We start from the raw sequence: 13,058 nt of genomic DNA, 5'->3' as shown, positions 1-13,058 counted from the left end.
GTCAAAAGGAGAGTAGCTCCAACAAGCAGCACTGGTGCAGCGGAGAGTCAGCCTTGATTTTTGTGCTCAAGCCCTGGTTTGGAACTTGAACACAGAATCTTGTGAATTAGAGAGAAGAGTGCTACCAAGTGAGCCAGGGCTGGAACTCAGAGGAAGGAAACCTGTTGTCTGCTGTGTGACTCCAGCCCCACTCCAATGTGGCTGACTCTTAATTGCCCTCTGAAGTGGCCTAGCAAGCCTCACAATACCACACAGACTGTAGACTGCCACCTTCTCAGGGGCAACAAAACATAGCCCAAGAATTTTTTTTTAAAAATACCCAGTTCACATTGGACTTTAAAGGCAAGATTAGAATAAGGGTCCTAAATGTGCATAAACAAACATTAACCCATCATACCATTCAGCCACCCTCCTGCTGTTAGCAAAGCATCTACAGGTAGTGTTACTCTACTTGGACTCCTCTGCTTGCCTCTCTTCCGTTTGCAGAATAATTTCAGGCAATGCATTGAGATGCAGTGCTCGGACACATCAACTTACAACAGGCTTCCAGAGCTCTAGAACACTGGGACTCTTCACGACATTAAGGGAACTATCTAAGTGCAAGCTGTGGTTGTGGGAGTGGAGGCAGAGTCGCACATAGCTGGGGTCTCAGCAGCTTCCAGTGGTTCAGGACTCCAGATGTGGAGTGCTGTGGGCAAATTCCTACAAGCATTCTCTTCCAGCCCCTGCAACATTAGTACTCAGGGAGGCTTGATGGCACAGTGAATAACACTGATGCCTCACAGCGCCAGGGACCCGGATTCGATTTCTGGCTTGGGTCACTGTGTGTGTGGAGTTTGCATGTTCTCCCCGTGTCTGCATGGGTTTCCTCCGGATGCTCCGGTTTCATCCCACAATCTGAAAAATGTGCGGGTTAGATGCATTGGCCATACTAAATTCTCCCTCAGTGTACCCGAATAGGCGCCGGAGTGTGGCGACTAGGGGATTTTCACAGTAACTTCATTGCAGTGTGAATGTAAACCTACTTGTGATACTAATAAATAAAGTTTAACTTAAACCTGAGACAGTTAAGGGAAAGGAGAGTCTAATTCAGGCTATAGGAGGAATTCAAACTTTACCCTCCATCTGACCTCACGGCCCCCAGTCCCTCCACCCCATAAAAAACAAACTCCAGTATTGCCTTGAAATTGTAGGCTCTGCAATTAGGATTTTTTTTCTTGGTAAACGAATTTTTGGAATGTGGGTGTCACTGACAAGTCTGACATTTGCCCATTCTCAAGCTATTCTAAGGTGTAGGGAGGTGGACTTTTTAAAAAAATGAAACTGCTCTTTGTAGTGGTTTGACAGAGCTTTCCAAAAATGGTAACACTAAAACGGAGCAGAAACTGGCTGTGGCTTTAGTGCCTGTGAACCATCTTCCTGCTGTACACAAATCAGCCTTCCTTATCACAGAACATTCCATTGGAAGGAACGAACTACGGATTTTCACAACAACTTCATTGCAGTGTTAATCTATTCTACTTTTAAAGTTTATTTTTATTATCATCACAGGTAGGATTACATTAACACAGTAATGAAGTTACTGTGAAAATCCCCCTAGTTGCCCCACTCCGGCGCCTGTTCGGGCACCAATCCACCTAACCAGCATGTCTTTCGGACTATGGGAGGAAACCGGAGCACCCATAGGAAACTCACGTAGACACGGAGAGAATGTGCAAACTCCGTACAAGTCAGGGAATCGAACCTGGGCCCCGAGCGCTGTGAAGCAGCAGTGCTAACCACTGTGCCAAATAAATAAATGGAAGCTACCGGGGGCTGTCTGTCTGGGGTGTCAGAAATTCGCACTGTAAATGCATACAGCTAGTTCATTCAAACTTAGTGCAACAATCACTGAATTATTCAGCATCTTTAATACAAGTGTCCCAAGGTGCTTCGTAGGAGAATTATGAAACAATATTTGACATCGATCTCAACAAGCAGATTATTAGGGCACATGACTAAAGGGTTGATCGAAGAGACAGGTTTATCCTTTTAATAAAGGATATTAAAGGAGGTGGAGGGATGGGGCAGTTTAGGGAGGAAATTCCAGAGAGATTGGGGGGGGGGGGGTGAGGGAGCAAGGCCCAGGAGGGATTCGAACCCGAGTATGAGAATTTTTTTAAAACCTTGCTTAACTGGGAACCGATGTAGGTCAGAGAGCACAGGGTGAACAGGTGTGAGGACACAGACAGATGATTTTTTGAAACCCCCAAAGTTCAAAGACCAGCCTGTCATGTCTATAGTGGCTCTTCGAAACATGAACGCCGGTCCGCCTCAACGCCAAATTAAAACAGCTGCTGTTTTAAAAAAAACACTTAAAATGCAGTTATTTAAAAATGTAGAGTGAGAGATACCCAGGAAGGTAGAATTCTGCCATGTCACCACTGGAGGGCAACAAAGTCCACTTGATACATGAATCACAGAAGATCGAGAGGCAAATAGTGATTAGGAAGGGAAATGGCACTTGGGCATTTTTTACAAGAGAATGGACTATAAAAGTATCCAATATAAAAGACATCACTGTGTAGGGCATTTGTGAGACCACATCTAGAGTACTGTGTAGTTACTTTCTTGAGAAAGGACATTATAGAATCATAGAAACCCTACAGTACAGAAAGAGGCCATTCGGCCCATCGTGTCTGCACCGACCACAATCCCACCCAGGCCCTACCCCCATATCCCAACCTATTTTACCCACTAATCCCTCTAACCTACACATCCCGGGACAATAAGGGGCAATCTAGCACGGTCAATCAACCTAACCCGCACTTTTTTGGACTGTGGGAGGAAACCGGAGCACCCGGTGGAAACCCATGCAGACACGAGGAGAATGTGCAAACTCCACTAGCATTTGAAATAATACAGGGAAGGTTCAGTGAACTGATTCCTGGGATTCAGGCTGGGGAAATCTTACAACATTTATTAGCATAACATTTATTGCCCATCCCCAATTGCCCTTGCAAGGCTATTTCAGAGGGCATTTAAGAGCCACATTGCTGTGGATCTGGAGTCACATGTAGACCAGACCAAGTAAGGACAACAGATTCCCTTTCCTAAAGGACATTAGTGAACCAGATGGGTTTTTTCGACAATGGTTTCACTGTTATCATTAGACTTTTAATTCAAATCTCACCATCTGGATCCCAGAGCATTACCTTGGTTTCTGGATTTTTAGTCTAGTGACAATACCACAACACCCACCTTCCCCGATCTCATGAGGAAAGGATGGGCATGTATCCATTCGAGTTTAGAAGAATGAAAGTTGACCTGATTGAAACAATGATCCCCAGGGGACCGGATAAGGCAGATACTGAAAGGATGTTGCCCCCTGTGGGAGACAAGAGCCTTCTTAAAAAAATGTTCCATGGAATGTGGGGCTCAGCGCTTGTTGCCCATCCCTAACTGCCCTTGAATTAAGCGTCTCGCTCGGTCACTTCAGAGGGGCAGTTAAGAGTCAACCGCATTACTGGAGTCACAAGTAAGCCAGGTAAAGACAGCAGATTTCCTTTCCTAAAGGACATTAGCAAACCAGATGAGTTTTTATAACAACTCATGGTTATTTTATGGTCACCATCACTAAAACTAGCTTTATATCCCAGATTTATTCATTGAATTTAAGTTCCACCAACTTTCACGGTGGGATTTGGGCCCATGTCCCCACAGTGCTAACCCAAGTATCTGGATTACTAGTCCAGTGACATTACCACTACCCACCATCTCCTCAACTAAGGAATACAGCTTAAAATAAGGGATCTCCCATTTACAACATACGAGGAGAAACGCTTTTCGCTCAGAAGGTCAATGGTCTGTGGAATTCTCTTCCCCAGAAACGGTGAGAACAGTGTTGGTGAATATTATTGAGGCTGAATGAGATAGATCCTTGACTGATAAGGGAGTCAAAAGGTTTAAGGGGTAGGCAGGAAAGTAGAGTTGAGGTCACAGGCAGGTCAGCCATGATCTTATCAAATGACGGGGCAGGCTCAAAGGACCGAATGGCCTCCTCCTGCTCCTAATCTATATATTGGTGCGTGTCCTGGATCACAATTCCATGTGCACTGGGAGAACATTCCCAATTCACAAGATGTTGGTTGTTCTTAAGTACTGCAATCTTACCTGTTGCTTCATCAGGAAAACTTGCTCGTCCTCTGCAGCCACTTCTTTATCGTGGACAGGCTGGAAAAAGACGTGATTTAAAATGAATATTTGAGAAATGATAAAACCCGAGAGAGCAGCAACATTCCCCTCGTTCTTCTCTCAAATGGTCAGCTTTTGCTCCACTAGAGGCTCAAAGAAAGTGAAGGCAGGAAGGAGGCTATTCAACCCCTTGAACCTGTCCCAATATTCCATCAGAAGATGGCTGATTTGTATCCTAAATTTATCGGTTCCATTATCCTGAATAGCCTCGTCTAACAAAAAAACCCTACTAATCCCAGTTTGAAATTTTCAATGAGCACCCAGCATCAACAGCTTTTTAGAGGAAGAGTGTTCACATTTCCATTACCATTTCTATAAAGAAATGCTGCTTGGCATCATCCCGGAACAGCCTCGCTCTACTTTGAAGTTTCCGCTCCCTTGTTCTGGACTCCCCACCAAATAGAGGAAATAGTTTCTATTTATCGATCTATCCAATCAAATCTTTTAATCATCCTGAAGAATGAGATCACTCCTTAATCGTTCAAGGGAATGCAAGCCTTCCTGATAATTTAACTCTTTTAGCCTCTATCATTCTGGTGAATCTGCAGTGCACCCACTCCAAGATCAATATATCCACAATGCCCAGGACGGAACACACTAATTTAAATGTGGTGTCTAAAAAGCGTGCTTGCCTGGGTGTCACTAACTCCGGAGAGATCACTCATGTAGGAGCTCAATAATTGCAAATCAGTTGTCAATCCACTAGGAATTCAAACTATTAATCTCCTGGGCACTTTATGAATTTCCAAGTGATTGTCCAGTAACCTCGAATAACTGTGTTCCCAATCGCACACCCCTCTCACCGCTCTACCTCACAATCCTTAAGCTGGGGCATGGGCAGCAATAGAACTCTCAGCCCCTTACCAACTAAACATTCCTCTCTGCGCGTGGGTCCAAATAAGGAGAATCAGTGGGCTGCTGCTCGGTTGCGAGCTGGGTGGGTGTCAGAGCTGAGTGCTGGTGGGGGTCACCAGCCTTGGTCTCAGGAGGAGAAGACGAGCCAGTTTTAACCGAGCAAGGTGAGCACTAGTGGAACTCTATCAACAATATTACCTTTTTGACCAGGGGCTTGACGATTATGTCTTCATAAGTGTCGTCTTGTTTCACTGTCGCAAAGTTCTCATGTAAAATAGCAATTTTCTTATCTTTATCCCATCCTGCAGGACTGAAAAACGGACAGAAACAACAGTAAAATACCACAGCAAATGCATTGAAAAATAAATTATAAATATCACTCACGGGAAATCAGAGAATGTGCTATTTTAAAAGGAGGGACATATCACACCATATCTAGACCTATGTTGAAAAGACTTGTATACAACATGCACTATCCATCGCAGTTTAGCATAACCTGCGGTTCACAATGAGCAACACCAGAAATCTGCAGGCAGTATAGAATCGATCACTCTCCTGTTAATAAGCCTGGCTCCAAATTTGCATGATATAATTTCTCCTCAACCATCAAATCAAAGGTAGGGTAGGAAACAGGTTAGACTGGGATTTTCTCTTCTTTTTAAAAATGCACAAAACAAGTGCTCAAGGCTGCAAAATCTAATCATTAGATGGTGAGAGTTCCATTGTTTGGCTTGCTGGGGGAAAAGAAGAGACTTGCATCTATATAGTTCGTTCGACAACCATAGGACTCAAAGCGCTAAGTTTAAGTTTATTTATTAGTGTCACAAGTAGGCTTAGATTAACACTGCAATGAAGTTACTGTGAAAATCCCCGAGTCACCACACTCCAGCACCTGTTCGGGTACACTGAGGGAGAGTTTAGCATGGCCAACGCACCTAACCAGCACGTCTTTCAGACTTTACAGCCAACGAAGTGCTTTTGAAGAGCACTCACTGTTGACTGGCAATTTGCACATTAATAAGCTCCCACAATTAGTGGAGAGAGAATAGAGCCGTCGTTTCAAGTCTGAATGACCCTTAGTCAGATCTGACGACGGGTCATCCAGACTCGAAGCTTTGGCTCTATTCTCTCTTCACAGATGCTGGCAGATTCTCCAGCATTTTGTGTTTTTGTTTCAGATTCTAGCATCTGCAGTAATTTGCTTTTATCCCACAAATCGTTTTGTGATAAATGGCGAGACAGTGTTTTGGTGATGCTGATTGAGAGATAAACATTGGCCATGACATTGGGAATAGCCATCCCACTTTCCTTAGAAGCAATGATCTATTTATCTCTTACAGTCTTTTATACCCACTTGAGGGGGTAAGCAGGGCCTAGGTTTCACATCTCATAGGAAATACGACAGTGCAGCACTCTGTCAGTATTACATTGGAGCATGGTCAAGTCCTGGAGGGGAACTTTAACATACAACCTTCTGACTCAGAGGCCAGAGTGCTGCGCACTGAGCCATGGCTGACAATGCAGCAGATTGGAAAGTGCTGTCAGCTTCAGGTTTCAGCTCAGACTCAGCCAGCATCAAGTCATTGGCATGTTACTCAGAGACACGCTGCAAGTGTACTGTCAGTGCTATATTGGCATAATTCTAACACATACTTTAGGGCAGGTACTTACATAAAAACCGCATCTTTCTCCACCACTAAGGCAGGTGTAGTAAACTGGAAATCATACATTTTGTGGACAAGATATTTATACAAGAGATCAACATTCTTCTCTTCTTTTATTGACGTGTAGATCAAGGCAGCACCATCTGAAAGGCTGGTTAAGGAAACCATTTGACTGGCGATTGTTTGATGCAGGCTTGGCAAGGAGAGACAGCAAAAACCATTTTCCCTGGTTCTGAATCAGCACACACACATTTAAGGCCAAGGTGACAACGATTTTAATTTATTTCTAATCTGCAGCTTAACCATTGCCCAGCCAGACATTAAAAAATCAAACCATCAAGAGTTTGAGGATTAAAACATGCTGAGAGGTGCAACAAGTGATGATACTGCCTTAGTTCTTTGAGGCAATATGCAAGAACCACTGACTCAATTAAACCTGGGTGTCCCGTGCTCAGGGCTAGCTTAGAATGGCATGCCTGTGCTTCTGGTTACACTTAAACTAACACAGTCGCCACAACTCAACACTCTACTCATGTTTCAAACTGACATCTGGGTGTTTTAATGCTCTTCCCCCTCTAGTTATTTTCAAACTGGTTTCATTCTCTTCCTCCCCCTCTCCCTCATTTCCAAAGGCACGGGCTGCCTTTTCAGGAAGGGTTGGAGAGATTAGCTTTGCATCAAGTTGAGTTTGGAAGAGTAAGAGGCGACTTGATCAATTAAGATCCTGAGGGGTATTGGCAGGCTGGGTGTTTCCTCTTGTGGGAGAATCTAGAACTAGGGGGTCAGTTTAAAAATAAGGGGTCACTCCTTTAAGACTGGATTAGAAGAGATTAGAAGAATTTTTTTTCTCTTTGTAGGTCGTCAGTCTCTGGAACTCTTCCTCAAAGGGCAGTGGAAACAGAACGTTAGAACAACTTTAAGGCAGAACTAAATAGATTTTTGATTCACAAGGGGGAGAAGCGTTATCGGGTGGAGACAGGAGTGGTTACAATCAGCCATGATCTTGTCAGGTTTGAGGGGCCGAGTGGCTTACTCCTGCTCCTAATTCATAATTTCACATATAGTGCAGGCTGCCAACTGGTACCTCTCCCCAAATTACCATTAATTGATTCTTCAAGAGCGAACCTTGGCAGTGGTCATCATGGAGCTGTGTGATTGGGTAGTAATCAGGTGTGGTAACACCACTTTAATTTTTCCTTCCGAACACAGCCTCCTCTTCAATGTCCTGTTTGTGGTCTGCTGACTCGACAGGTTGGGGCCTGAACCTGGAGCTTTCTTCTGCTAAATCAGCTATTCAACAGGCTAAAATGCCTGAACATACCAGGAAATCTCGCCTCATGAAGATTAGACAGCTTTGTATAAAACCACAATTGGTCACTGAAATAATCTAAAAACTGCAAAAACACATTTTCTTCATGGCCTTTAGAAGAAAGACAAAGGGCAATGGCAAAGGGATAAACCGTGAAAATATTTTTAAACTTTTTAAAGTTTATTTATTAGTGGCACAAGTAGGTTTACATTAACACTGCAATGAAGTTACTCTGGGGCAGCACGGTGGTTAGCACTGCTGCCTGACAATGCCAGGGGCCCGGGTTCAATTCCGGCCCCAGGTCACTCTCTGTGTGGAGTTTGCACATTCTCCCCGTGTCTGTGGGGGTTTCCTCCGGGTGCTCCGGTTTCCTCCCACACTCCAAAGATGTGCAGGTTAGGTTGAGTGGCCATGCTAAATTGACACCTGTGTCAGGGGATCAGCAAGGTAAATGTGGGGTTGCGGGAATAGAACCTGGGTGGGATTATGGTCGTTGCAGACTCGATGGGCCAAATGGCCTCCTTCTACACTGTAGGGATTCTATGATACCTGTCATTCTTACCCAGTCTGGCCAACACGTGACTCCAGATCCACAGCAATGTGGCTAACGCTTAAATGCCCTCTGAACTGGCCTAGCAAGACATCTGCTCAAGGGCAATGAAGGATAGTCAATAAATGCTGGTCCAGTCAGCAATGTCCACATTCCGAGAATAAATACAAATTCATTAATAATCTAGCACCTTGAACATCCTTAGTATGTTGCAAACCCCATCACAGCCATAAGTTGCTGCCCATTTTTGCAGGCAAACACAACAGCCAATTTTACACAGAAAGGTCCGACAAGCAACGATTAAATGAACTGGTCTCTTCCCATCTGTCCTTTCCAATTTCCATATCTAACTGATGAGAGAAGATAACAAACACAGACAGCCTCTTCTGGATGAGACAAGAGGGGGTGTCAACAATTGCATTCTGGTGACACTCATTTGCTGAAGGATACACTGTAAGCAGAACCTGCGGATGTGTGACTGTATGAAATCAAAGTGCTCGTCTCGGTAATCATGCTCCTTTTCTAGTACACTGACTGCATCACACTGCAGAGGAAAGAGAGAGGAACATGTTTAGCAACCGAGCAGCACAAATAAACTGCAACAGAAGCTAGTAACCACAATATAGAAATACAGCCATTTCATATACCTCAGAACTCCCGAGAGGTTTCTGACACGTACAGTACGGAGAAAGAAACAAGAAATCAGCAGACTTTCAGACAAGGTCAAAGCCCCAAAGTACAGTGCCTGGAGTTCTCTCTACAACATATAACCAATTTGAACTCATCGCACAGAGGATGTATACAGTTAACGTAGAAATTTATATCCCATCATCTGGAAGATATTAAAACTAAGGCCCTAGAGATTAAAGATAGATAAAACTCCCAATCTCAGCTTTAATTTTTACTCATAAATGTTGGCATTTATTGCCCATTTGTAGTCACTCCAAGATGATAGTTTGGTTCTTTGTCCTTCAATTGCGACTTGTTGGTTTGATACAACTGAGTTCCTACCAGACCACTTCAAAGGGCAGTTAATAATTGACCAGGGTGGCCTGGGACGGAAGTTATCATTGGGCCCCAGGGAGGATAAGGAAGGATTTATTTCCATAAGAACATCATTGAAGCAGTTGGGTTTTTAAAGTTGATTTTTATTTATTTATTAGCATCACAAGTAGGCGTACATTAACACTGCAATGAAGTTACTGTGAAAATCCCCTCGTCGCCACACTCCAGCGCCAGTTTGGGTACACTGAGGGAGAATTTAGCATGGCCAATGCACCTAACCTCATGATCAGTTTATGCATACCAGCATATTTAAAAATTCTATAACTTTTTTTATTCAACTAAATTAAAAGTCTTGAAGTGCCATAGTGGGTTCGGAACTGTTAGTTCAAGATTTGGATTTCTCGTCCATCAACCATAATGGCAACACTCCATTAAATGACATCCCAGCAAGACTGGGTACTTTCAGGACAACAAGGGCAAAAACTTAGCCAGACGGCAGAAACATAGTTAGAGGGAAAGCTTTTTAAATTGGATATAGATGGAATATGGTGAAAAATAAAACCTGAGACACAACATTCACAACATTTCAGGCATTACTACCTCGGGACTATTGTCTAAAATATTGTGGGGAAAAGATAGAAGACATCTAAATAAGGAAAGTGATTGTGCTACAAACAGAAAGAGCATTGATGAGGGCACAGTGATCTCAGTTAAACATGGAGCTGCAATATTGCCTTACGCTGAAATTAGGGGCAGAAAGGTGACAGCAAATTTAAACTTCTGGATCTTTATGAGTCAACTAATTCAGTCCTTTACTGCCATGATGGGATTTGGATTTGTGGATTATTAGTTCAAGATTTTAGATTACTGGTGCAGCAAACATAACCACTATAACTATTCTATCCAGTTTGTTGAAGGCAAATCATATGTGACTAACTGATAAAGCCCTATGATGTAGTGGAGAGGGTGGATGAGGGTTATGCAATTGATGGCACGTTGATGAAAACAGTGGCTTCAGTCATCCCAATATTTAGGTTATTTCCAATGATTGAAGTACAAGGGACAGGTATGATAACTAAATGCGAGAGTGCGCGCGCGAGCAAGACCGCACACACATGGGAACCTTTTTTAAACACCGAGGGTGCTGAGATTGGAATAGCAGAGGGCAGTGGAAAGAGAGACCATGTTAGCATTTCAAAACAGGGTTGGCACGGTTGGAAGAGGAATAAAGGGTATTGGAAATAGGGCAATCAGGGGGGATTAGGACCACTGTTTCCACCCCCCCTCCCCCCCAACCCCATGACTCTCCTCTTACTGTGCCCCATTTCAATGCAACATTCTTTGCAGTAGCTGATTCTAGCCAGAAGATGTCACTTTTACACTAACTCTTGGGAATATAACAATAGCAGGGATTGGGCTGTGTCTGCACGCATGCCCACTGACTGCAACCACACTGCCAATCTTTTCACAGGCCTGAGTGCAGATACTTGGAAGGTTCCAGCATCACTTTGTAATAGGATTGCAGCTGCAGCGCCACACAAGGCGCTATGAACAGTCTCTGTACCTTAGGGTTAAGGGTGGGGGGGCACAACTGGAGGGTGGAAAATCAGTGATTCAGACTCCTGATTACTGCTTCAGGAGTTCCTGCTGGAAAATGCTGCTATTGATGAGAGGGAAGTAACGCCTATGATATTCCAAACAGGCGGCTGATGACAGCGAAAAGTGAAGCCAATCCTTTACACACTTTCAATCATTTATTTATATTTATGCATCACAAGCATACACGCCAAACTCAACCGCCACAGTTTCAGTGACAGGAGACAAAAATCAAAGCAAAATACTGCGGGTACTAGAAATCTGAAATAAAAGCAGAAAGTGCTGGAAATACTCAGCAGGTCTGGCAGCATGTGTGGAGAGAGAAAAAGTTAAGTTAAAGAAAATTTATTAGTCACAAGTAGGCTTACATTAATGCTGCAATGAAGTTGCAATGAAGTTGCACCCCCTAGTCGCCACACTCAGGCACCTGTTCAGGTCAATGCACCCTAACCAGCATGCCCTTCTGACTGTGGGAGGAAACTGGAGCACCCAGAGGAAACACACACAGACACAGGGAGAATGTGCAGACTCCGCACAGACAGTGACCCAAGCCGGGAATTGAACCCGGGTCCCTGGCGCTGTGAAGCAGCAGTGCTAACCACTGTGCTACCGTGCCACCCAGTTAACTTTTCAAGCAGAATAGGACTTCTTTGTAACTGAAGGGAGATACGAGTTACTGTGGCTTTTATGCTGTTGACGTCTAAGTGTGTGTGTGTGTGTGTGTGTGCGCACATGGGGAGGGGAGGGGGGAGGTAAGAGGAGTGAGGGAGGAGGAGGAATAAAGGGTAGGTCTGAGATAGGGTAGAGGGTGGACAGATAAAATAATAAAGATACGATGGAACAAAAGACAAGAGGTAAATTTAGCAGTAATGAAACAAAACATTGGCCCAGAGTGAGTGTTCATGGCAGAATAATGAACAACTCTGGCTGAAAGCAGGAGCATGAAAACAAGATACAGACTGGCACTTGGCAAATAAACTGGATAAAAATACCTGTTTTAGTTTGTGTCTATTTATAATGTACAAGTGAAATGCCAGTCAACGCTCTGCATCCAGTTAAATAATTCACAGCACCAACCACAGTTAAATACACTGGTTCCCCTAGTTAACATTGTTACGCAAAAAATTAATAATACTGGAAGATCTGGAATTTAAAACCAAAGGAGCTGCCTCAAACTCCCATTTCTCAGTGCAGGCAATCAGACCGACAAACCTGAATATTTCCCTCGAACAAGAACTGCACAGCAAAATATAATATGCAAATGTGAATTACAGTGACCTCAAGATCTGCTTATTCAGCTGAAGACAAATAATAACAGGCAGGAAAAGATGCTCTGCTCCAGCCAGCCTCTCCTATGTAACTGCAGTACAATGACTTCACTAATGCAAACCTATACAATATATAACGTTTAAAGTTAAAATTTATTTATTAGTGTCACAAGTAGGTTTACATTAACACTGCAATGGAGTTACCTACATATACATTATACTATACCCATTCAAAGCCTTGATGAAATGTGAGGTCATACTTCCTGAAGCCAATAAAAATTAAGGAATACTAAAATTGAAGGGGGTGGGGGGGGGGGAATCACATCCTCTGCAATGCCCCTTTAAAAACAGATTTTTGCGAAGCACGATCATGGCCTGATTCAGTGAATGAGATGCAGGCTGTGACTCAGCTGTAAGGCCACGCCAGCCGTTTAAATATAGCAGAGGTTTATGACATCCAACAGTGAGCTAAATGCAAGTAATTGAATCAAGCTGTTGTGATGACACGGCGAGCAGCAGCAATGCTGGATGGAGTATCTCTGAAACATCAGCAGCCTCGATTGAATTACTTCTTTCAG

At 43.6% G+C, this 13,058-nt stretch overlaps 1 protein-coding gene across 2 annotated transcripts in view; it reads right to left on the bottom strand.

Moving 5' to 3' along the window:
- The window catches only part of dync1li2 (dynein, cytoplasmic 1, light intermediate chain 2), an 85,369-nt gene that overhangs the window by 28,087 nt on the left and 44,224 nt on the right, over positions 1 to 13,058 (bottom strand). For both annotated transcript variants that reach the window (XM_078210526.1, XM_078210527.1), the window contains exons 6-9: positions 9,062 to 9,155; positions 6,760 to 6,895; positions 5,287 to 5,398; positions 4,153 to 4,212 (exon numbers count right to left, since the gene is read on the bottom strand). In XM_078210526.1, the coding sequence (XP_078066652.1) occupies positions 4,153 to 4,212; positions 5,287 to 5,398; positions 6,760 to 6,895; positions 9,062 to 9,155 (402 nt within the window). The remainder of the gene's footprint in view (positions 1 to 4,152; positions 4,213 to 5,286; positions 5,399 to 6,759; positions 6,896 to 9,061; positions 9,156 to 13,058) is intronic.

This window comes from Mustelus asterias, chromosome 4, assembly GCF_964213995.1.
Source record: "Mustelus asterias chromosome 4, sMusAst1.hap1.1, whole genome shotgun sequence".
NCBI lineage: Eukaryota > Metazoa > Chordata > Chondrichthyes > Carcharhiniformes > Triakidae > Mustelus > Mustelus asterias.
This window is presented reverse-complemented; position numbering and strand designations above follow the sequence as displayed.